Here is a 23,601-nt window from a genome sequence, read left to right as displayed (position 1 = left end):
GTGCATTTCTGTTCCCCTACTTGCTGATGTAAGTTGGTATTAACAAAATAACATTGACTTCATCAGGTGACAGGCTTGATGCATGTTTGTATGTCACCCTACTTGACTTGCTTTTTATTGTCCTAATCATGAATGATTCAGTATGTATCCTTTCCTGCTCAGTTCAGCTCCATGTGATTCCTAAGACATTAAATAAAAGCTGTGTCTTATCAATTCACTTCAGCAGCCCACAGAGTCATGTGTACATTAGAAAATTGATTTTGAGAAGTCTGCCACTCCAGTTTATTGCTTATGCTGCTGTTTGTAGTATTTTGTGCAAAACAGACAGCTGAATTAACTTACAAAACACTAAATTAACTTGCAGAGGGAAAGTTACAGCACTTTAGGAACTTAGCTGGGATGTTTGTAAAAAAGTTGGTATGAAAGTGAGGTGGAGAATGGTACCTGTGATTATTTGTCTGTCTGGTGGTGGTGGTTATATTCAACTATGTGCATTGCTCAGATTGTATCTCCTAAACAGCAACTGGCTTAGTGAAGATCTTTTTTGATTAGTATCCTTCTTAACACAGAAGGTAAGAAGGTCTTTTCCATCCGCTTGCTTTGACTATAAGACTAGGCTCTTTGTGTCTTGGTTTCCAAACACCATTCCGTCAGGGCTGAAGAGAAATTTGATATTCAAAGCTTGCAGTATTTCCTCCAGTTCTGTAGAACTGGAGTAAGCACTTCCAGACAAAAGTCTGTGATTAAAACAAAACACATTCTTCTTTATGAATGAAGAGTTAATTTTCTGTGAAATACCAAGATTAGCTTTTTTGCTTGCTTTATTCGGAATCATGATATGTTTCATACAGTGTAATAATGTTTTTTTGTTCTCACTAATTTGTGAAATGCTTGTTTAGGGTGTGTGCATGTGTTCTTGGTAAGCACTTAATAAACTAGATTGATCTTTTTGGCAAAGGCTGCATTGTGTGGAACAAATTAAACCTGAAATAACAGTTGTTTCAGATTATTTTTCTGAAAGCGTAATTGCATATATTCTTCTTCCTACTGGCTGCTGAAATGGGTTTCCCAATAATGTTTTATTATTCTGGTTTATTTCAACAATACATATATAGTAGTTTTGTTTCCATTCCACTGACAAACCTAGAGCCTCCAGTGGTAATTCTTCACCAGCAATTTTTTATAATTGTAATAACCATGGAACTTTGTGAAATATAGTGGAAATATTTTCCCAAAGTTTATGTGCTATAAATAAAATCCCAATTTTCTTTTTTCCACAGAATCATTTATGGTTTTTTTTTCCAGGAAAAAGGGAGTGCAAATAGATATTTTTAAAACTGCCTATCTGTTAGAACATTTCTGAATACTTTAATATCTTATTTTATATGAGTTTATATGAGCGTTTATATGGCTCTTGTTTCTTTTTTAATCTCCATCAGTTCTAAGAATTTGGACATATGCTAAAATGCTAATTAAGGCACTTGAACATATTTAACGGAGTGCTTATGTCCTATTTTAGCTGTGTGTGGCAGGGGTAAATTGAATTAAACCACTATGTTGCCATCCTGAAAGGGATTTAGGAGTCTAATGGTCCATCATGTGCTCCTCTTTACCTACAGCTGATAGCTGTGGAGCCATGATTGTAGTCCAAGGAGCAGCATTACTGAGGCCCCTTCATAGACTGGGTCACCTCATGTGGCTTAAGGCATAGTCTTGTCTACAGGCTTATCTTTGAACATTTTTCAGAATGCTTTATAGGCACTTGTGAACTTAAGGTGTCAGTTTTTTGGGTGTTTTTAGGAAATAAAGTACCATTTAACCATCAGGTCAAAAAGATTTTGTCTGAATCAGAAACCTAAGCTTTTGCTCTTGTGTTGCATCTCTGCAGCAATGCTGACGGACTATTAACTGATACTGGTCTTCGTATTTTTACTGGGATCAGATTCTGGCACAGTGATTTTATTATCATCTCTTTATACTCAGACAAAAAGAAAAAAGTTAACATTGTAGTTAATAAATATTTAATCTTTCTCTTTTTGAAAATGATGTCATGTAAGTGGCTATGAAAAGAGATCAAAACTTTTAAAACAGTGTCTTGTAGGTGTCTCCCAAAGGAGGCAAACAATACAAGCTTGCATTACACAAGGAAAAAGGCGATTCTAGCCCAAGCCTTTCCTTTCTGCCTCTCCTTCATCTTTTCTGGTTCTATGTTGGTGTGTTTTTATGCAAAACCAAGCATCTTTTGTGTTCAAGGAAAGGAGAAATAGAAGCATCTGAGTTTGTTAACAGATTTGACAAACTGTGGCAGCAAAAGCTATCTTTTTTATATTTTGGCATGAGCAGTCACCCTTTTATTGGGCCATTAATGCTATTTCAGAGCCTCACGCTGTATCCACAAGCAATAATTTAGCAGTTGTTTATCAGGAGCTTTCATAAAGCTCTGAATAGTATTATAACATTCAGTAACACTAACAACAGCATTTCAGAATCCATGCCAGTTTACGCAGGATATCCGTGAACGTAGTTGTTCGGGGATGCATGACCCACATAACCTATAAATGTGATTGGAATTTACAGTGCTGGCATAGGCTGATGGATAGCAGATTAGAGCCCTGATTAACCATGTGATTCACAGGCTGGGAATATATTGTCCTAAGAAAGATTCATTAGATGAAATCAGAATTTCAAGTGGTCAGATGAAATTCAAGCACTCTGTTTGCTTTCCTTCCCCCTTTACCCCCCTTGTGTTTTTCTTTTTAGGTTGCCCTCTTACTCGTTTATTTATTTATTTTATTTTATTTCCAGAGCTGGAAAATACTACTTTGATGAATCTGTTCCTCACCCTAAAGCTGTCTGTCTGTTGTTCATCAGAAAGCAGGTCGCAGTTCAGTGAGCAGAAGAAAAGATTTTAATAGAAGCTGTGCCAAGGGCTGTAATGCATCATTTTAGGGCCCTAATTACACTACAATGACAAATATCAATGGTGACAACAGCAATAACCTACATCCTTTAATGGCTATGCTGGAAGAGGAGTTTGGGCACTGTGCCATCGGATTAGACTTGGTTTCAAAACATAGGCCATTAGAAGAGTGTGTGTCCACAGCATTATTGGCTGATAACTGAAGCCCGGTGGAAGGGCCTGTAAATAAATGAAGCCTCTCTAAAGCCTGGTCCCATGGGACAAAAGAGGTAAAATTAGATGACTGTGAAAGCAGCCATGTTTCCGAGGCAACTTTGGTTTTCCATGTGAGGAACTGGATGCCTGATTTTATGAAATCATACTTTTTCCTTCTCCTGGCATTTACACTGATTGTGAAAAACCCATTGACCTGATGCTTAGCAGATAAAAAGAAATCCTAAACTGTTGTTCAAATGTAGGGTTTTAAAAATGCGTGTGAGTGTAGAAATACAAAGTTGTGCTTTACCTTGTGACAGAGTCTGTACCTTAGGCAAAGAAGAATGAGTTTCCAGGCTTCCTCCAGGGGTACTAGGAATAGGTCTACTGAGACGCTAACCTATGGCATCAGTACCTACACCTTCAAGCTTCAGGGCAGCATTGCAAGAAACCCACTCAACTAGCTTCTGGCAGCTAACTCCTTTCTCTTGTATGTTTTGTGGAAGACAGTCAAGCCTGCGGCTGTGGCATTATCTCCTGCAGTTAGTTGGAGAAACAGTTGCAGTGTTGAGACAGAGTGTACTTCATATTTACTGTGTGAAAGTGTCTGTTTTGAGACTTTCCTTGGTACAGAATGTGTACCTATCTTGTGTCCATACACAGTGTTTTCCTTCATGCTGTCGGACTGCCCGTGGTCTCCAAAGGTAGGCACTCCATGCCTCAGTCATGCTGTGTCTCTGCAGTCTGCTGCTGCTCAGCTGGGCTGTTTCCTTGCTGCTTGAGTGTGGAAGATGATAAAAGGTAACTTTATTCACAACCATGCAACTGGGGATGCTCTTTGTTAGGGAAAGTAAAGACTGTTTTAATAAGGGAAAAAATGCAAACACTTTAGTATAGTAAGGGCTTTTTGGCTTTGGTGTGACTGGTCTAGCATAGAAGTGCTGCTGGGGAATGTTTAGACATCATTTGAAGCTGTTTTAGCTCTTTCTTCTCCATAGGCTGAGCTGGATGCTTTCTCCATCAGCTCACTTCCCTGCATACAGCATGAAAGGAGTTGTTGTTCTGCACTCCGGTGGGATTGATATCAAGAGATTATTGCAGTCGTGTAGCTGTTCATATTCAGTCACCTGTTTTCAGTTACTTACAACTTTTTGGAAAACTCTTTTTAGCTGAACGTTTCCCAGGTTCAGAATCTGCCAGAGGTGGATTTTTTTATAAATACTGAGCAAATATGTTTCAGCCACTTTTTGGCCAGAAGAGCAGTAGAAGAGAGACGCTTCTGTTGGGGAGGGGGGAGAGAAGTGATCAAAAGAGAAACATCATAATTGAAATAACTTGAAATATCTATGGTTGAGTACCTTACTTGAGAAGAAATGCCTCAAAGTGAATAGAATAAAATTATTTTTGTTGACTAAGCTATATCCTAGCTGAACGGTAATTTACAGGTTTGATGGGGAAACCAGTGAAGTTTTATAGCCTGTGTTACCCAGGAGGTCAGATAAGACAGTTGTAACAGTCCTTTCTGGCCTTAAAATCTATGAATCAACAAGCCTTTTAAAATTAGATGCTGAGCTCCTGCATGGCACTTTGAGCTGGTTTTGTTCTCAGTTCCTTAGCAGTGCACTAAAGGTATCCAGCTGAGGTAGAAGAGTGGTTTTCCAAAGGCTACTCCCCTAGAGCTATGCAGGGGAAGGTTGTGACAGGCCCTTTAAAGATGGAGAGGAGTTGTTTTGCATCAGAAGAAAGCACAATGTGCCTTTTTTTTTATGAAGGCACATATGTGTGTTAAACGGCAGGTGAGGCTGGCCTCAGCTTATGTCAGGACAGGGGGCCCTTTGGAATTTTGTGCTCATGTGGAAAAGCCTTGAAGAATAAAATGTGTAGTTTTCTCTCTGGCTTTAAGGCACTCAGGAGATTTCTCCAAAAAAAAATAGCAGTGTGGCTGGAACCCAAAATTTGGAAATTACTTGATTAATGGTGCTGGAACCACTAAGAACAGGTACTTTACCAGCTGTGCCTTGTACTACAATCAAATACTGTTTCTCAAGTAATGCTGTATTGGATTGTACAGCCTTTCTGGCTGAAGCTTAGCTGCACACAACTTGTCACTCCCTGTGCTGCCTGTGTAACAAGCAGTTAATAAATTTCCTTGTCAACTAATGTAGTGGATGCTGTCTGCTTAAAGGAATATTTAAGTTTTACAGTGTGGGATATCTGATTTTATAGGTGCATTTGAAATTTGTGGATAATTTAGCTTTTTGCTGAACAGAACATATTCTGAAGTGTCCTATAAGATACCTATGTTGCTGAATAAATAGAAAAGATGTAGTAGACAAATACAAAAAAATTATTAAAAGGCATAAATTTAATGAGACAAGGACTTGCATAAACAGTGAAGACCAGTGAGGAGATACAAGGACAGTTTAACACAGAAATTGCTATATAAATGGCATATGGGAATCTAGATGGATTTCAGAGAAATGAAGTTGCATTGCAAAATAGTGTGTATTAACTTGTATGTATCACCCAGTATGCACAAGGGGGCAGAGTTAGTTTCACATGTACTCTTACCTCTTGCAAACCATGTCTGCTGGTTATGTAGCTAACTGTAATATTCCTTGAACCCAGATTTATTTCATATGAACTTCTGACTTTTTGCTGCTACTTCTGAGCCTTTCTGATCTATAGATTCTTTTCTAAGTGTTTGCCATTTAAAAGACAGCATACCAAAAAGGCTGGAAGGTTTGCTGTTAAAAGAAGGAAGGCTAAATTGCGTGTTAGTATGTCTTTATCACATGATTTATGACTTTGTGAGAGGAAAAGCATTCTGTCCTATCGTAAATGAGGAACTGATCCTGGTTAGAATTTATTGTAAGAAAGTTATGATTTATTGTAGGAAAGTCTGTGTGGCTTTAAATATTCTGCTTCTGGAGCTGTAATTCTTGTGTTATCTAGCCAGATCTCCTCTGTCTCTATTGAGATTTTCATATTAAATACACAGAATAAGAATTGATCTCTGGTATGAAAATAAAATATTGTATATTATTAATTTGTGATTACAGTTGCCACACGAAAGTAACTATTACTAACCAGTAGAATAGACAACAGCAGAAGTGTGTTACAAGACTGCAGTATTCCTTTCTGAAATACATGGTCGAATGATTATCAGTAAGGTTGTATATTACAATGCTAATGTTCCCGTGATATGCACTGTTACAAATAAATGGTGTATTTGTTCCCTTTGCTTACAGTGGCATTGCTATAATTTGAAATGATCCTTCCTTTTGCATCGTAGGAGAGAGTTCAGTTTGATACACAGAATTTTGTTACCTTTTTTGTTACATCTCCTGAAGATTTTGTTCTTTAAATTCCTGTGATTGTGTAATCAAAATTAACTACTCTTTTTGTCAGTTCTAAACAGTGGATTTTTTTAGGATAAGGTTTTAGCCAGAAATTACTAGCCTCCTAAGTATTTTTGAATCTGTGTGCAAACACTTTTGTTATTTTGAGAATATTTCTTGGCCAGAGGATGGCCAGAGTTGAAAAAAACCAAGCAAATGTCTCTTTAGGGTTCATGGGTGACAGTCTCATTTGAGAATTTATGTAATTGAACTTTGTTTTTCTTGTGGCTTTCAGGCAGAAATTGTCAAGAGGCTGAATGCTATATGTGCACAAGTCATTCCCTTCCTGTCCCAAGAGGTAGGTAGTCATTTGTACTGCTTCTGATCTAAACGATTGCCTCATCATATCTCTTACAAAAGTGGGACTTTGTGTTGAGACTGTTTCCTTATGAATCTCTTGGCACTTGTAGATGACTTTCCACTGTGCTGTTATCACTGTAACTTCATTATCTTCTTCAAGCCTATTGTAATACCATTTAAATATATTTATGAAATGGAATGTGTTGTAATGTCAAAGCAAAACTACAGTTTAAATATTTTTCTTTAATGTATGATGTAGTTTATCTTGAAATTATGATTTTGTGGGTCTCAAAAGACAGCTTGCAAAAAATGCTAGAAAGGCATAATTTGTGCTACATCCTTGGCAATGAACATTAAAGTTGGGCAGAAACTTCTGTTTTGGTACATGAATAGTGGTGTTCAACACAGCAGGCATAGAAACACAGCTTTTATTTTGCCTTTTTTCTCTCTGCATCCCAGATTACTTACTACCTTAAATCTTTCTATGTTTTTGTGTATTTGGGGAATATAAACAGAAAATTGAAACTCACTGTGAGCTAATTTCCCTAAGCATTAATTTTCTCCAAATTATGATTTGCTGGTATTATTGTGAGTGCATTGTAGATAATTTAAGAGGCACTGGGATTTGGGGGAGTTGACGGGAGCTAATGAGGGAGCTTCCGAGCAACGGGTGTGTGTGAAGTAAAAAAGAAGTGTGGTTCGTGAAAAGAAGCCACAGGTGCATAATGGCTTCCCTTGTCCACCCCTCTGAAGGAAAGGGACTGGAGGCTGGGGTCTGTTGGCACAGGTTAGTGTTCATCAATTTAGCACATGGTTTCATTTCAATACAATATGTGAAGCTGTGAAGTCAAAACTGGAAGGTGTCTTTTTGTGTATTGCATGTGTAAAACGTCATGCCTGAGAACATGTTGTGACTATTTCTCCTGGCTTTTCACTTGTTGCATAAAATGCCAGTGCTTTTCAAGAGAGCTGCTCAGCTGGCTGCAAAGAAGAGGCTGTGTGCTCCATGTTGCTGTTCAGTTAATGAGCTTCATGCGTGCCACATGTGTTTGTATCTGTGTGTGTTTGAAACGAGAATAATGCCATCAAAACTAGAAGTGTTTGTGAGTGCCACTGTACTCTGCTTACTAAGATGGATTTGTGGAAACTAAATGATATGTAATGTTCTAGCTTGATTGCTGGGGGACCAGAATTCAAGTCCTGCACAGATCTAAAACAAGTAGCTGTTTTGTACTTTGACTGCTTCAGAGTCTCTATAGGTGTAGTTACATGGTTTTATTTGCTGTGCAGGGATAGCATACCATATATAAACAGCAGGGAAGGATTGAGAAGGGAAACATAAAAACGCTTTTCATGTGTCTTGACAGTGCAACTGACAGTGACAGTTTCTGTAATGGGCTTAGGAAAATCTTGATGGTTGTTTGACCTCTTCTAGTAAGAATACATAATTAAATCAGTCTCTATTGGTATACGCTGATGTGTCAAAAGAGAACTGAGCTTCAGGTTTGAGTATCCTGCTAGTCTTGGTTTCCCTCTAATTTGTGTCTTTGAAAAGTGAATGTCTTAATGGATGTCTCTTTATTTCGTCATCTAGATTAATAGAGAATTGAGTTGCAGCATGCTTTTGCTGTTTGTGCATTTTGCATACAGTCTAATTGTGGAATAGTGGCTGAAAAATGTGATCAGGCTCCTTTATATTGTGCCTGAGGGAAAAATGAACAAAATACAGTGGTTGCATGCACTGATGGCAACATTATTGCCTCATAATAGCACCAGGTTAACTTGTCTTACTGCTTGTTAACTTTGTAAGGAATCAATGGCTTGTGATAACTCACTTAGAAGTAAGAAATTTTGGGGAAAATCACTAGAGATCTTGTGAAAAGGATGTATTTATAATACATCACACTACTGTGTACTACTGTCTGCTTTGTTTAGCAGCAATCCAGTAAAGTATTCAGTAAAGTCTCCAGGTCTCAGTCAGTTTTACTGCGCTGTACATCATCTAAGCATATATTTAAAACAAAGTTTCTAACATGCCTAAATACACAGTCAACTGGTACCATGTTTTTACATTTATTCCAGTTTAAGCAGACTGTAAAATACAGCACCAAGAAATACAAACTTCCCATTTTCATAGGAAAGCGTGATTCTGTGGTCAAGACACGAGATGGACCTCAGGGGTGATGTGTATTCGATTTCTGCTGTGGCTTTGGGCTTCCTGTGTTGCAACAGTCATTTTGCACCTCTGTGTGATATTGTGAGATACCAGCGTGCTCAAAGTAGTTCCTATTGCATAAGATAAAAGGGGTGCCTGCAAGGGTCTAGACTGTAGTCACGCAGTTAATTTAGTTCTGATCTGCTGCAGTTGGTATAGATAGTTGAATGTCCCCGTGCTTGAATGACCTAGACAGTTCAGTGCAATTATTTTGTGTCTATAGCCATAGACAGTGCCTCTGCTAATTTATACTTTTCAACTGAATTTACCAGCTTCAGCAGAGTATGTAGCTTTCAAGTTGGGGCTGATTACTGTATGTGTGGCTGGTTGCAACTGTGGCTATCATTGTGGGCTAAGTGCTGAATGACCTCAAGTGCTGGATAGTGGCATTTCTTCAGTGTGTCTAGAGGTACTCATATATCACAATTACCTTCTTTTGAGCAAATATTGACTGTGTTTATATTCATGAAGCACATGCGAGCTGGCCAGTGTACAGCAGATGCTGTAGTTGGTCCGACTTGGAGCTCAGCATTACTTGCAAAAGCTGCTTGAGAAGCCAGTATTGGTCCCTGTCAACTTACATGCCTCAATGTAAGTATTTTGTAAGGCTGAAGGAGGCTGTAAGAAACCTTGTTGGAAGGTTCACTTTCCCTTCCAACTGCCAGTGAGCTAGCTAATAACAAGCTGAATGGGTTGTTTTTTAACAGGCATCTTCAGTTCCCTGTGCACATTAAGGTGGTCAAATATACTTACTAGTATAATAAAACGCCAAGCACTGGCATGCATACATGTAAACAAACATCAGAAAGATGTCTTCTCTTTTCAAACATTTTAATATCAGTTGATGGTTTTCCTTGTAGGAGATTGGTGTGGGCCATAATATGCTTGCTCTTCTTTGTGCATACTTTCCCTAGAGGCATTTCTAAAGCCCAGTAAATTTGAATGAGGAGGGTGAGATCCATTATATGGAAGGCAGACCAGGAGTTCTTACATACTGATCAGAAGGAAGTAGCTTTTGGTCTGAGATGTGAGGTTGAGAAAGCAGAATTATTTGCCTCCATCTTAGACTTGCCCCAGACTGGAGCTAAACAGCAAGGAAACAAGGAAACTCTCAGAGATCTGTAATCCTTCTGGCAAGGAATGCATCTCATTAGCAATTTATGCATATATTGCTAATCATGTTCTTACATTTTTCTAAAGTAGTTATTATATCTTGTCTGAGTTACGGTGCCTGTGTGCAGTGACCCAACTTGTCCCTTCTAGCTTTTACAGTGTGTGCTGTACTCCGTGGTAAGTGTGTATTTGCTCTCCAATTCTCACTAGCGTTTTTGGCATGACCTTGTCTCATTATGTTGTCTCTAGATAGGGCTTCTAAGAAAGGCAGTGCTGCAGTTCTTAAGCAAGACCTGTACTTCCTCTAAACATATAATAGAACAACAAAATAATGTGAGTAAGGAATAGCAGAGGCTGCTTGCTTCTTTCAAGCAAATTGTTCAGGGAGTTTTGCTTTGAATGTTGGTGGTAGTCCTGAAGACAGTCTGTAATTAGGGGTTTTTAACACCAGTGTAACTGTGTTCGTGCCTGGGGGAATTTTGGCCAGTCGGTTGCTGTCAGCACAGTGCCCCTGTCATTGGGAGTTGTGGAGAGCTCTGACATGTTATAAAAATCCCGGGAATTTTCCACCATGCTGCACTGCCTGTGCATGAGCCGAGGCTAGGTGACAACTGTGTGGTGAGACAATGTGATGGTGAAAAAGCCTACATTCTTCTTGTGGTCTCTGTAGCTGTTGCTACCCACTGTGAGACTAAAAGAAGTGATTTTCCAGCACAAGGCAAGTGCAGACACACTGCTCGTTACAGAAAGCAAACAGGGGAGAAGAAACAAGAAGTTAGAAAGGAGAAACAGTATTAGTCTGCATGGGGCAGGGTACTGAGCTCATTGCTCTGGCATGTTAAATGCAGTGCAAAATACTGTTTTCCCACAACTGAAAAAACCCCAGGTCTGTCATTTGCTTGTGTGCACAGAGGAAGGCTAGCATTAAATGTGTGTGAAAGTTGCAACCCTGTGTCTGTATTTGGTTGGGGAAAAAGTAACCCTTTTATGTTGTTGCTGTTTTTACTTGGCTGTAAATCACTACGTGATCACTTGATGGACAGGCCGATGTGTACTGCTTGGTTTTAACATAATGCTGCTTGTTGCTGGTGTGCTGGCCCAGGAGGGTGTTCAGGCACATGGCAGGTATTGGAACCATCCATCCTTGGGTACCCATTCGGGCTGGGCCAGCCATCTGCTCAGTGGGCCCCTGTGCTCCCTGCCCCTCACCTTGACTTTGGGTTGCTGTGGGTCCCTGCGCCCAGATGGACTCCTTCTCTACATCTAGAGATCCGCACCCATTCCTAGAGCTGTGGCTGGTAACCTGGAGCCCCCAGTTTCAGAAGGGCTGTGAGCAGACAGCTCTTCAAACCCTGCATGGCCTGTTCAAACCCTTCATGGGCTTTCCTGGGCCTTTTTTCACTCAAGTGTGTGGTTTGTGTCTGTAACTTGAAGTAGCCCCAGGATCACTTGGGTCATGCCCCCCATTGGGGTTTTGAGAGTTGAGGGGGAGCCTGCTCAGTTGCTGCAATGAGCTGGAAGTGATGGGGAGGCTAATTACAGACCATCTATTTTGAGCCTTTTGCATATGACCCCACTGAAGATTAAATCAATGTTAAAGCAGCTAGCAATAGGAGAGTTTTAATTGTCTCTACTGTACCTAATTTAAGTTCAGTGTTACTAGGCCCTTGGGTTTTCTCCTCTCTGTGAAGTCTTGATCCCAAACCTATTAGTATCAATGAAAGATGGATTGTGTGGCTGCTCCAGCAGAAATCTGAAAGTGAGGTTTTGGTACTCCATGCCTTCGCCTTCTCTTCCTCTCGCCTAAGAATGAAATAACATTTTTCCCAAATTCTTCTGAGAGCTATTCTTTATGTGTTTGCTGTAAGGGAACAGAAAACACTCTAGCTCTTTTGGAGTTGACTTATTTTTCAAATCCTGGATGCAAATTGAAGTAATTTCTACAATGATTTTGATAAGCTTAGGCCAGTTTTTGTAGTGCCTTAGAAGTTTTTTCTTCTCCTGGAAACAGGATTTAAGTGAATTGGTGTTGGAATAGAACACTCATATATGCAAGAACTTTCTTTACCTCATTGTGAAAAGCATTGCCTGTGAAATGGTAAGAAAGAAGACTAAACTTCTCTGTAAATGCTTCTATTAAAAAGTACATATTTTAAAAACTCTTCTTTGTTCTTTTGGGGTTTTTATAATGACTTGATGAAAAATTCCGTGACCCATTTTTGGTGTGAATGACCTCCTCCAGAAAATAGTGCTGTAATTTTTATAATCACCCTGTTGACATAAGAGTCATGGGTCACCAGATTTTCAGCTATATAATCGATGAAAACTGTACCTGTTCTTAACAAGTGATGACCTGGAGCTGATAACACGTTGCCAGGAACTTGGTGCTTGAATATTATAATTTTCTTTTTTTCTGGTATCTGTGGTAGAGATACACTGGATTTTTAATTTTTTCTTCTTAAATACCAAGAATATGTTTACTCATGTTCAACCTGCTTTTTAGTCTTTACATTGTCTTCTTGTAAGTGGGAGATCGGATTTATATTGGCACTGTAGTTTTACAAAACTCTAAATGGGACTGCTGTGATTCTGTTTGCAGCTACAAAGTAGCAGTATTCTACTTGGTCTCTAGTCATTTCCTTCATGTAATTCTTCTTCGCTTAAAAAAAAAACCAACTATTTTCTTCCTTCCAGGAGTTTTTCTGAATTACCACCTTCATTCTTTGCATTTATCTGTTCTTCATAATCAGAATTTTTTACAGTGTCCCTGTTTAGGAATGGCACTCCCCAGTTTAGTGTTTCCACTAAAAAGAAAACCATGCAGCCACTTCCCCCACCACCTTCCTCTGCGGGAGAAAAAAGGCAGAGATTATGGGTTGAGATAAGAACAATTTACTGGAATGAGATAAGAAAACAGACAGTAACAGCAACAATGCTAATAACAAAAATGTACAAGGAGAGACTGATTTTCCAAGCAAAATTGTTCACCAAGCCCAGGGCCAAGAACCAATGAAAGACAGACCCTCCAGCTACCATGCTTTCCTGGACCAAAAGCTATTTCTTCCAGAACGCCCAAGAGTCCCTCAGTTGTGCCCTGAAGCAATGAGGTGAGGTGTTATAAAATAGCCCAGACACGCCCACACCTCATGGCTGCTGTGTAAAAATTAATTCTGTACTGGCCAAAACCGGGACATACTGTTATGGATGGACTTTTAGGTTTGTTTTTCCTTGCCCTGAGAGCTTTTATGCGAGAGGGCTTGTAAGTGAAAATACCATTTTTGTTTGTGTGTTGCACTGAGAATTGTGAAATCTGAGTCTGCCAAGCAGCACCTTTTTTTACAGGCCCCCCACACAGTGGGGCTTAGGGTGCTCCCATTGGGGAGTCTGGATGCTCTTCACCTCACTCTTGTGTTGGAGGTGGTCTTGAGGATTTGGGTCCTCATTTTATGCATCTTCTTACTTCTGATAAGGATGCACAGGAGGAGTTGCTGTACAGGATGGCCTGTACCTTGGCTCCATTCTGCCCATACGCACAGCCATGGAAGGGCTAACTTGAATCTTTAAAGGGACCTTCTCAACCTTTTCCTTAAACTTTGTGCCAAAAAACTAGATGTTGGTTTCGATACAAAGCTGATGTTTCATTGTTACAGTTTTAGCACCTCTCCAGATCAAGACCTCCTTCCTTTCTCTGTTCGACCTGTAGCTGTAAATCAAAGATGTCTCACTCTCAGTGCAGATCACACAACCTACTTGCAGTTCTCTATGACCCTTCCTTGCACCTATTTGTTCTGTGTCATCCTGATTGTATGAGGTTGCCTGTGAAGATTAATTTGCCTCTGGTGGAGGTCTGAACAGGCATGAATCTGGTTGCAAGATGAGAACCTTATTCTGTTTGTAGTTGATGTTTTCAAATAAATACCAGTCAGTTTTCGACATACAGTAATTCTGAATTTACTGCAGGAATACAGTATCACTCAAACTGAGATAATACAACCACTGGAGCTTGTAAACTGTGTTGTTAATTATACCATGTGTTTTTGATGGACTTTTTAAAGCTATTAAAATTTACATATTGGGGATTGAAATAATTAGTTCTTTTTCACGTGTTTGACAGATTTGTGAATGTCATTTTAAATTTCTTTCTCATGGTTGAGCTGCTTTGAAATGTACCTAGGAGGAGAATCTGTATATTCTTCAGTGATGTGGGTGCCATGTGCTTGTTGAAAATACATACCTTTCTTTTCAGAATACTGGGTGGGGTTTATTCATAAAGTTTCCGTGGTTGTAAGGAAAGTGGCTTACATTTGAAGATGGCATTTAAGTTCAAAAGCACATTGTGCTGATGAGCATTTTCCCATTTAGCCAGGTTGTAAAAGAGCTCTTCGGGAAGCAGAGGTGTAATTCCTAGCATGTAATGGCATAAAAATAAAAATCCTCCTCTTGCCTATATATTTTTGCAGATCAACACACAATGTGACTGTCTATTAGAGAATACTTATTTAGATCCTGCATGTGTTAGAAAAGCAAATAAAAACAATAAAAGAAAGAAACTGTGCTTAAGAATTTAGAAACAAATAATTTTATTCTGTTTCTGATCTTCATTTATAGCACCAGCAACAAGTGGTGCAGGCTGTGGAGCGTGCCAAACAAGTGACCATGGCAGAACTGAACGCAATCATTGGGGTATGTGGTCTTTCCATTTTAGCCCTGGTAGTGTTTGTGAATAGCTTTTCTTTTTCTTTCTCTCTTGCATGAACTCATTTCCATCAGGTGGGCAAAAGTTGTGGGCAGTGGTGAAGTTCAGTAGCTTGATCTTCATAAAAGCTGGTTACTACCTGAAGACTTTTGCTTGCACTGTGCCAAGAAGACTAAAGGGGTAATTAATGTCTGTGTTGTATCTATTTCCCAAAGCAGGTTCTGTATTTGTTTTTCCTTTTTTTCTCTTTTAATGTTCTATTTGAGGAACATTGTTTCCTTTGCATACCACGTGCCAGTCTGCTTCTGCAGCCACGGTAACAGGTAGCCTTGATATGATACACTGTTTTTCCCATCCCTGCTGCCCGCATACTTTTCTGTGTGTTGGTTCAAGACTCTGAACATTCATCACACTTTTTGTTTTTACATTAAAAAATAGCTGTTACTTTAAAAAACAAAAAACCCCACCCAACCAACCAACCGAAACACCCCCACCAAAACCAAAAAACCCAAACATACAACCAAAATCGACAGCAGAACTACTTATCGCCACTGTGCTTATAGGTGTCCTGCTCTTAGTCATCTAAAAATACAGGTGCGTGGAGCCCCTCTTGTAAAACCTTTACTGCCAGTGGTATTAGCCCAGTACAGAGATTTTATAGGTGTGGGCAGCCAACAGTGTTTATATTTTATAACTGGAGAAGACAGGCATAACAACGAAACAAATGGCTGTTCACACTACATAAAAAAAAGGTGAGAAGTCATAGCTTAATAACACATTATTCTCCTGTATAATTATGCAGCTGGAGCAAGCAGTTGTTTAAGTTATTCTAATGAAGACACTACAACTGTACTTCCTATCTTTTGCGTCCTCCCAAATGCTTTTTCTTCTGCGTATAGATTATACATAAAAGTATTTTCCTTTTTTTATTCAGTGTATCAAACACACTTTGAAATGCTAATTATTCCATTTACTTTCATTAAAATTCAAATTGCTGAATGAAGATGTGGATAAGGGTCGCTGAATAATCAATCTGAAGTGATGATATTGCTTCAATTATGCCTGTGTCTTTTAACAAGGAAATCAGGACTTTCTGATCATTTCTGACACTAGTTTAGAGCAGCGGTCTGATTGTAGCTTGTTTTTAATAGGCTGTTTCTAACTCTGTTTTGTATACCTCTGACCACAAGAAAGCACTGGCAGTCAATTAGAAATTATAAATGAAAAAGAGTAACCTTTGTTTCCTCTGAAGTGCCCGTTAGAAAGAAAGAGGTGAATCAGAGCGCATCGTGTAGAATCATGAATAACATTTGTTGTATGTCTTTTGCGCTCCAGTGGGGAGAGTGGGAAATGAATAATTTCCCAATTAGTTTTCATTACCTAACCAAAAATACTGCCTTCTATTAACATTCTTTGCATAAAGTAAGTAGCTAAAGGTTGGCTTCTTTATGAAAGAAGCTTTTATATGTGTGTGTTGCATGTGCATTTGTAGCATGCGTTTATAGTTGCATGTATGGTTTTGTGTATACGTGCACACGCACATCCTTCACAGTCTACCTGTGCACATTTTTGCCATTCACCTTTGTTTGGATTAGAGAGACTGCAAAAAGCAATTTGAGTTCTACTAAAGAAAGCAAATGTGAAGTGTGTGATGTTAAAGATACTGGCTATCGCACTCATCATTTAAGTTTATCCTGCTTTCATGAACCACTAAACCACACAGAATAAAAACAAACAGATGAGACACTTGTCTGGGAGCCTGGCAGTAATTCTGTTGGTCTTCCCCCACCTGACAGAAGTAAATTTTCTTTTCTCTTCCTGTCTGAGTTTGTCTTTTCATGTCAGCTGAAATTCTATTGTCTCAAACTTCTCTAAACTATCAGACTTTTGGGTTTGTGCATTAAAGTTGGCCAGCCCTTGCCTCCCTGACAAGTCTGATTTTTACCTTGCTCTACTGCCTTTTTTCTCTCAGCTGTTTTATGTTGACTTAGGAAATACTGTGTGTTTAATTTTAGAAAAACAGGAGCAATATGGACTGAAGTTGGGTCTTCATTAGGTTTAAAGAGAAGTAATCTCATGCAATCTTTTAGAGATTAATTTTTAAAAAATGGAATAAAAAGGAATGCAAGCTATCTAATAAGCTTAAGATCACGTTGTAAGAATATCCACAACAATGTTATGTTCGCACTTAGAGAGATTTAGAGTCTGAAAATGTAGTGTGGGGCTAGAAAAGGCTTATCATACTTTCTAAAGTGAATACTGATAAAAATAAAAAAAAGAACATAATTGAAAATCCTGATTATGTTATCTTACGTTATTTTTCTGTTTGGTAAGTCTGACAGGGTTTGTGTTCTTTTAACCCTGTGGTATTTTAAAAACTTCCAATGTTTGTTTAACCCATTGAACTATGTATCAGACAAAACCAGAAGCAGTATTTTGAGTTTCGGAAATAAAACTGCAGCTTAAGTTTCTCTGTGTTTTGTGGGCATTCTATTCAGTTCAGTTCACTCATGCTAAACTCCCTTGGTTCGAACAGAGCAGCTCTGGGTTTGATTTAAAAGTGCATGCTACCAGAATGGAGTGTGGCACAAGAAAAGAATTGAAGGTGCACAGATCATATCTCTCTTTGTGTTTCACATGTATATATTTTTGTATGAATGTGCTCTGATTTAATGGAATCTGATGAAGCACCTTTTAACTTTGCAATATTATTCTATCTTCATTGGTAAATGAACCAAATCACTGATCCGTGCAGTTTAAATGCAAAATACTGAAGTGAGCCCAGAACCCAGAGAGACTGCCTGTTCTCCTGACAATAAACTAGTTATGTTTAATGGAATGAAACACAGTTATAATGACTTCTTTCACAGGTCATGTTCAGTTTAAAACTGTTGATGGGCTCAAACAATCATTTATCATCTTCTGGAGAGATGCAGTGAGAAAAACTAAACCAAAACTGGGTGTATCATAAGCATGCTGCAGGAGGACTGTAAATCGGCAGGCATTCAGACTCTCTGATGTTTGCCGTGGACAGTGTGGTGCAGCATTCTTGCTCAGGGCAATCTGTAGTGCACATTCAGAGCTGCTTTCCAGGTTGGGTGTTCCAGGATGAGCAGTGTGATATATCTGGTTGATCTTGTCATGTGTCGTGCTGCCGTGTTTTTACATTAGAATCTGCAAGATCGCACTGTTGGAACAGCGTTCAAATTGTTGCCTTAAATCAGTAATATAATCTAATTAGGAATGATGTTTTCATTTCCTGTATTAATAAATTGAGTTGTCTAACTTTCTTAAAATGTTGGGGTTTGTTTTCTTTAATCCATTATCCTATACAATTGGAACATGCTGTGTGAGTGTGGTTACATTTTAATAAGGGAACCAGGGAAGTAACTTGTAATATTTTAAGAATTTTATCTGTTTAAAATAGTCATTTTTCTACTACAGTTGGGTAGTAAGGCAGAAATGAAGGCCTGTGTGTCTGCTTATCACATGGAGAGAGATAAATGTACCAAAAACTTAAGAATGGGTATGTGATGGTGTTCAAAGAAAATGCAGTTTAGCACGAGAAATGCTGAACCTCAATTTTTAGCAGTGACATTTTAATGATAGGAAGTCTGCAAAATTATTTGCCATCAATTGTGAAGGCAATAACAAGCCTTGGTGGTTTTTCACACCCTCTGTGTTAAGTGCTTTCAGAATGACAGCGTAAACTGTGTTGGAGAACTCCAAGGAAGTAAAACTGATTAAAATGTTCATGCTTGAATGGTGCTGATGGAATAGTTCATTTGGACTTTCTCTACCTCCTGCAGCTCAAGCTGAAATATTAAAATTCAGTGAATTTAAATCTCTCTCCCCTCAGCTCAGGAAAAAAACATTACATTTTAATAGGTTTTAAACTCATAATTCATTGGTTTGGAGCAGCACTATTAAATCTATTTAAATATTACTTGTATTACTAAGGAAATTATTGAAATAATTCTTTTTCTTTACCATTCTATGCATCTGAGTAAAAAAAGAATGGCTTTGGTTTAATTTTTAAGCATTTTGTTTTATTATGCCACCTTTATTATCTTCTTTAAAAGTAAGCAAATGGCAGTTACTGGAAGAAAGGACTCCGTCTGTCTTGTCACATATAATTACTGTGCCAAAATGTTCCTTCTTAAATGCACTGTTTGTCACAATTTCTACCCTGTGTTTGAGGCCAAGGTGCTTGTTTGACCCCTCTCAAAAGGTCCATAATTTTTGTTTGCTTTCAAGAGAGTGATTGTTTTACAGCTGTGGAGAACAACAGCTGTTTAGGAAATAGGCACGGAAGCTTTTGAAAACAGTGTGGTGCAGATAAGTACACACAACTTGAAATAAGAATTGGCGTCAGTGCCTGCCATCATTGCCATGGTGCCTTGTCCAGGGCTGCAGATGCCAAATGCTGCTTAACATGCAGAGGCATCTCCTGCTTCTCTCTGATGGTAGCTTGTTTCTGGCTCCTGTGTGTACGGGTGCTGTGAGAAAGAGTGAGGGTTTTCTACTTGAACCAATACACACAGTTGGTATGGAAAAGTCATTCCTGGCCAGTGTGTGCATTCAGAAATGGTACTGTCAGTTAGAACAGGTGTGTTGTAGCATGGGGACAACAGTCTCTTGTCTCTCTAGCCCTTCTGTATTGCTCATTCAAAGGTGTGTTAAGCAGTGGTTGAAGCTTTAATTCTGTAAAACAAGTTGGTAGTCTGCTGTGTATTGTACACAGGTTGTTAAAGTGGGAAGGTGACAGCATAGGCTGATTTAATAGCTATGTGCTTCAAGTTGTGTTTATTTGTGTACCCTAAAGAAATGTTGAAAATTGCTCCCCATTTAATTACTCTTGTTTGCTGATTTTATATTGAGTGGTGATACGGTCCTGTGAATATTTTGCCTAGTGCCTGAAATGATTTATAGAAGGAATTGTTGATATAGAAGGCTTCTGGGTGAGCACTTTTGATTTTCAGTTATTCACCTTAAGTCTGGCTAAGTTAAAGACATCCTGTTTTTTGGTTGCAAAGATCCGTTTTAGAGGAATTTGTCATCTTGTTCCCTTATTCCCATATGCCAGCTTCAAGAGAGAGCCTTGAAGGTGAGGCCTAATTTAAATAAATCTCTTCAGTATGCAGCATCATTTTCATTTAAAGAAACTGAAAATTGTCTTTTTAGGGATTTTTGAGGGAATTAATTGGAATGTAAATAATTTCCAGGTTCCATATTTACCAAATAAAAGGCTCCGAGGATGGATTTTAAATACTGTTGCTGCACTTTGAGTGGGCTGCCACTGTCTTTTGCTTTTTGTCCTATTTTCAGTAGCTGTGGTAGCTACTTGAATTTGTATTGGTCTATCACTATATGAGCAGTCAGTAGTGTTGCAGTGTGAAGTGCCATCCACTTACGGCATCTCACTGCCAATGTGCTGGTGCCAGAGGCCTTTGCTTGTTATGCTTAAGTAAATGCACATGACATGTGTGTTGTGGCTCACACACTCTATCTCATCAGACAGAAGAGCTGACTTTAGCCTCCATGTTTCTCAAGGTTTTACAAACCCTGGACTGAAGCTATGTGACCACCTATCTTCTTTGTTTTTTAAATTAGGATTAATCAGTGCAGATGTGAAGAGTCCAGTGGAGAATTTTCTTGATATTCTGTAACATGAACATATGCAATATTTTATTTATGACTTATATTTGTATGGTTTCACGTAACACACAATAGAAAGGAGACAATACTGTTGCCAGCGGGGTCTGCACTCCAGCAAATGTTGCCAGAAGCTATTGCCAACCAAATACAGATGTGCTGTGTTCCATCTTGGTCTGCTATATGCTGTGTATTGCATTCAATGATGGCCTTATACCAGTTCTCTGGAAAAAAAAGGAAAACTCTGTCTGTTTGGTTTTAAAGTATTGTGAAGGCAGGAATTTCCCAAAACACTTGATTGCAAAATCAGCAATGTTTATGTACTCAGTGGCAATACTGTCTCTTTAAATAGGTATCCTTGCTGTACAGTATAGCCTAAAGGCAGCTGCTATTGTATCATGGTTTCATACTGCAAGAGTTCTGATACCACTCCTAAACAAGATCATATATTTGCCACCTAGACTTCCTCCCAACCACATTTTGTAGGCTGCTGCCTACAAAGCAGCAATGAATGAGAACCAGGACTGTATTGTAGAGTGGATCAGTTAAGTGTTTGCATTCTTCAGGTAGGTGAATAGTTCTTTTCATGTCCTCTGTCTTAAATGTAGGACAAAACAAGGGCTCTAGAGCTTAACTGGGATGGACACTAAAGTACTGCATAAGTAGAGTATTTCCACATGTTAAGTCCATCCATGAAGAAGGAATTTAGGCCGTCTTAAATCCTTACATTGTCTGATATTTCAGAACGTTTGATTTTTATTAGTAAGACAGTTACTTGCTTATTGCCTGGTGAATTTTTCACAGTTATATCCTTGGGTATATGAATGCATCACGAACACTGATGAACTAACTCAAGTAATGTTTGTGGAACATGGGAATACTGCTTTCCCTGTTACACTTTTTAAAGAGGCTAAGGCAAAAAGAGTAAGTGGTCCTTCCACAGTCTTGGGGCTGTGATTTAAAGCCAGGTGATTTGATCCTTGTCAAGACCTTCCTTTATCAAAGCTGCTGTAACTGCACTAAAGCAAAACAAACCACTTTAAGTTTCAGTTTCCGGGCTAATGGGCACTACATTAAAGAGACAGAATACTACATCTCTCAGTGAAATCTGCTTGGAGAGAGATAATGGTATCCATGTGTCCTAACACCTGGGAAAGAGGCTACTCACCTCTGAGAAGAGCAGGCATTGCAATCCTCTGCATAGGACCACAGCTGCACCAGAAATGGCTGTCTTTAAAGATACAGAATGGGTTGGAAAGAATAGGTCAGTCTGCACAACCCAGGTTTTTATCCGAAGCAAAGACAACTTGCTGAAATCCAGCACAGTGTGTACCTGTGTGTTGTAAGCATGATGAAACATAGTGTTAACAGAGTTAAGGAACCTCTGCTTCTCAGTAATTGCTATCTAGAAATTTGAGTTGGTAACCTTATAAGATGCATTAGAGAAACAGACATGTGAGATGCCTAACATGCATCTCTTTTATGCTGATATTACATGGCTCTAAAACTATACCTTGTGAGGAATCTTAGAAGTGAATTATATTTGCCATATTTGAAAGCTCTGGTAATATAATTGCTTATAGATTTAGCCACTTGAATCTCTCTGTGACCAGTGGCATTGCTTAACTTCTGGCTTTTATTATTTGATTTGTGATACATCTCAGATGGTAACTTTTTCACTTTTTAGCCCAGGGTTTCAGAAGCTTTTTTACTGTGGTAACCCTAGAAGATTATTTAGAAGTCTGCTGGGAAAAGCATAGACATTGCTTTCATTTCTAAAGAAAATGACCAGAATTTACAAGGTCACAACAGAGATGCTGCCTTTTTACTGTTAGGCCAGGGGAGAAAAAAAATCTCTTCCCCGTGTCTATGGGTAGGATGTTAGTGGAGTATTTAGTAAATAAGGTACCCGAACCAGTGTGTGCCTACTTAGTCAGAGATTAATTTTGCCATCAGTTTATATGTAGCAGAAAACACCCATTTGCTGCCATTTTTATTTTTACACTGGTCTGTGTGAAAAAGTTTTGAAGCAGAGGTTTGTTATGTCGAGGCACATATCACACCACTAGCACTCTTCATGGCAAGACCTTTAGCTTACTGTTCGTGCTTTCTGCCTTCTCTGGCAGAAGATGTGGATTTTCTTTACCTTAGATAGAAATTGATGGGGGAGAAGGAAGAAGAGAGTTTGTTTGTTACATGATTTATGCAGGAATTTCTGCCCTTTATTAAATGATATTAGAAAGTGATTCTGAAGAGTTTCATTCTTCCTCCCTCACCTCCAGTGTGAAATTGAGATGAAGTCCTGCAACCAGAAGAAGGAACTACTGAACTCTAAATTCTGTGGGAAGGTGAACTTACCTTTTGCAGAGGTCTAGGTTTTTCCCTTATTAAGATTCTGTCCATTTTTTTGCCATGAATCTTTTACTTGTTAGTAGGTTGTATTAATTTTTTGTTGTCTGTCTATGCTGTTTCACTGAGTGAAAAATAGTCGTAAGAGTGGAAGGGAGGACAAATGGTGAAACATGTATCCTGACAGATGTTCCCATATATATGATTAAGAATGGAAATGTGCTCTGCATATATTGCCTTTCATGCCACAGTATGATTTGGGAGATGACTTTTTGTTCCTAGATCACTTAAAAGATCTTTGAAGCAATTTGAAGAGATATGATTCTTATGGTTTCTTTGTTATTTATGTAGGAGCTCTAAATGCTCCTCTTCTGATTAATGACAGCTATTGATTTTTTTCCTTCCCCCCATAGTTTCCTCAGTGGAGCTTGCTTTCCTTCTGTGGAATCAGCATCCTCAAAGACAGAAATTGCTGATTCTTAGAGAGCAAGTAGCCTGGCATTTGATTCTTAAAAAAAAAAAAAGCATTGTTATGATCATTATTTTTATTATTAGTCTGCTCCTTATTCTCTCTCCTTCTTCATTGTTTTTCATTCTTATTTCTGGATTTTTGTTTAAGGTCTGTATTCATGCCCCTTTGTGAACAGACACATCCAAATTTTCTAGTAGATCAGTTGCATCTGAGCATTTAAAGTTTCCACTAATCTCTGATACATTTCATAGAATCACAGGATTTTTTATGCTGGAAAACACCTCT

The 23,601-nt window shown here is 38.7% G+C and overlaps 1 protein-coding gene across 4 annotated transcripts in view; it reads left to right on the top strand.

Moving 5' to 3' along the window:
• Nucleotides 1-23,601, top strand: part of LOC116437976 (transducin-like enhancer protein 4) — a 98,374-nt gene that overhangs the window by 23,762 nt on the left and 51,011 nt on the right. For 3 of the 4 annotated variants that reach the window (XM_032096404.1, XM_032096403.1, XM_032096402.1), the window contains exons 5-6: nucleotides 6,752-6,814; nucleotides 14,753-14,827. In XM_032096404.1, the coding sequence (XP_031952295.1) occupies nucleotides 6,752-6,814; nucleotides 14,753-14,827 (138 nt within the window). The remainder of the gene's footprint in view (nucleotides 1-6,751; nucleotides 6,815-14,752; nucleotides 14,828-23,601) is intronic. The other variant, XM_032096405.1, reaches the window with a different exon arrangement.

This window comes from Corvus moneduloides, chromosome Z (assembly GCF_009650955.1).
Source record: "Corvus moneduloides isolate bCorMon1 chromosome Z, bCorMon1.pri, whole genome shotgun sequence".
NCBI classification, from domain to species: Eukaryota; Metazoa; Chordata; class Aves; order Passeriformes; family Corvidae; genus Corvus; species Corvus moneduloides.
This window is presented reverse-complemented; position numbering and strand designations above follow the sequence as displayed.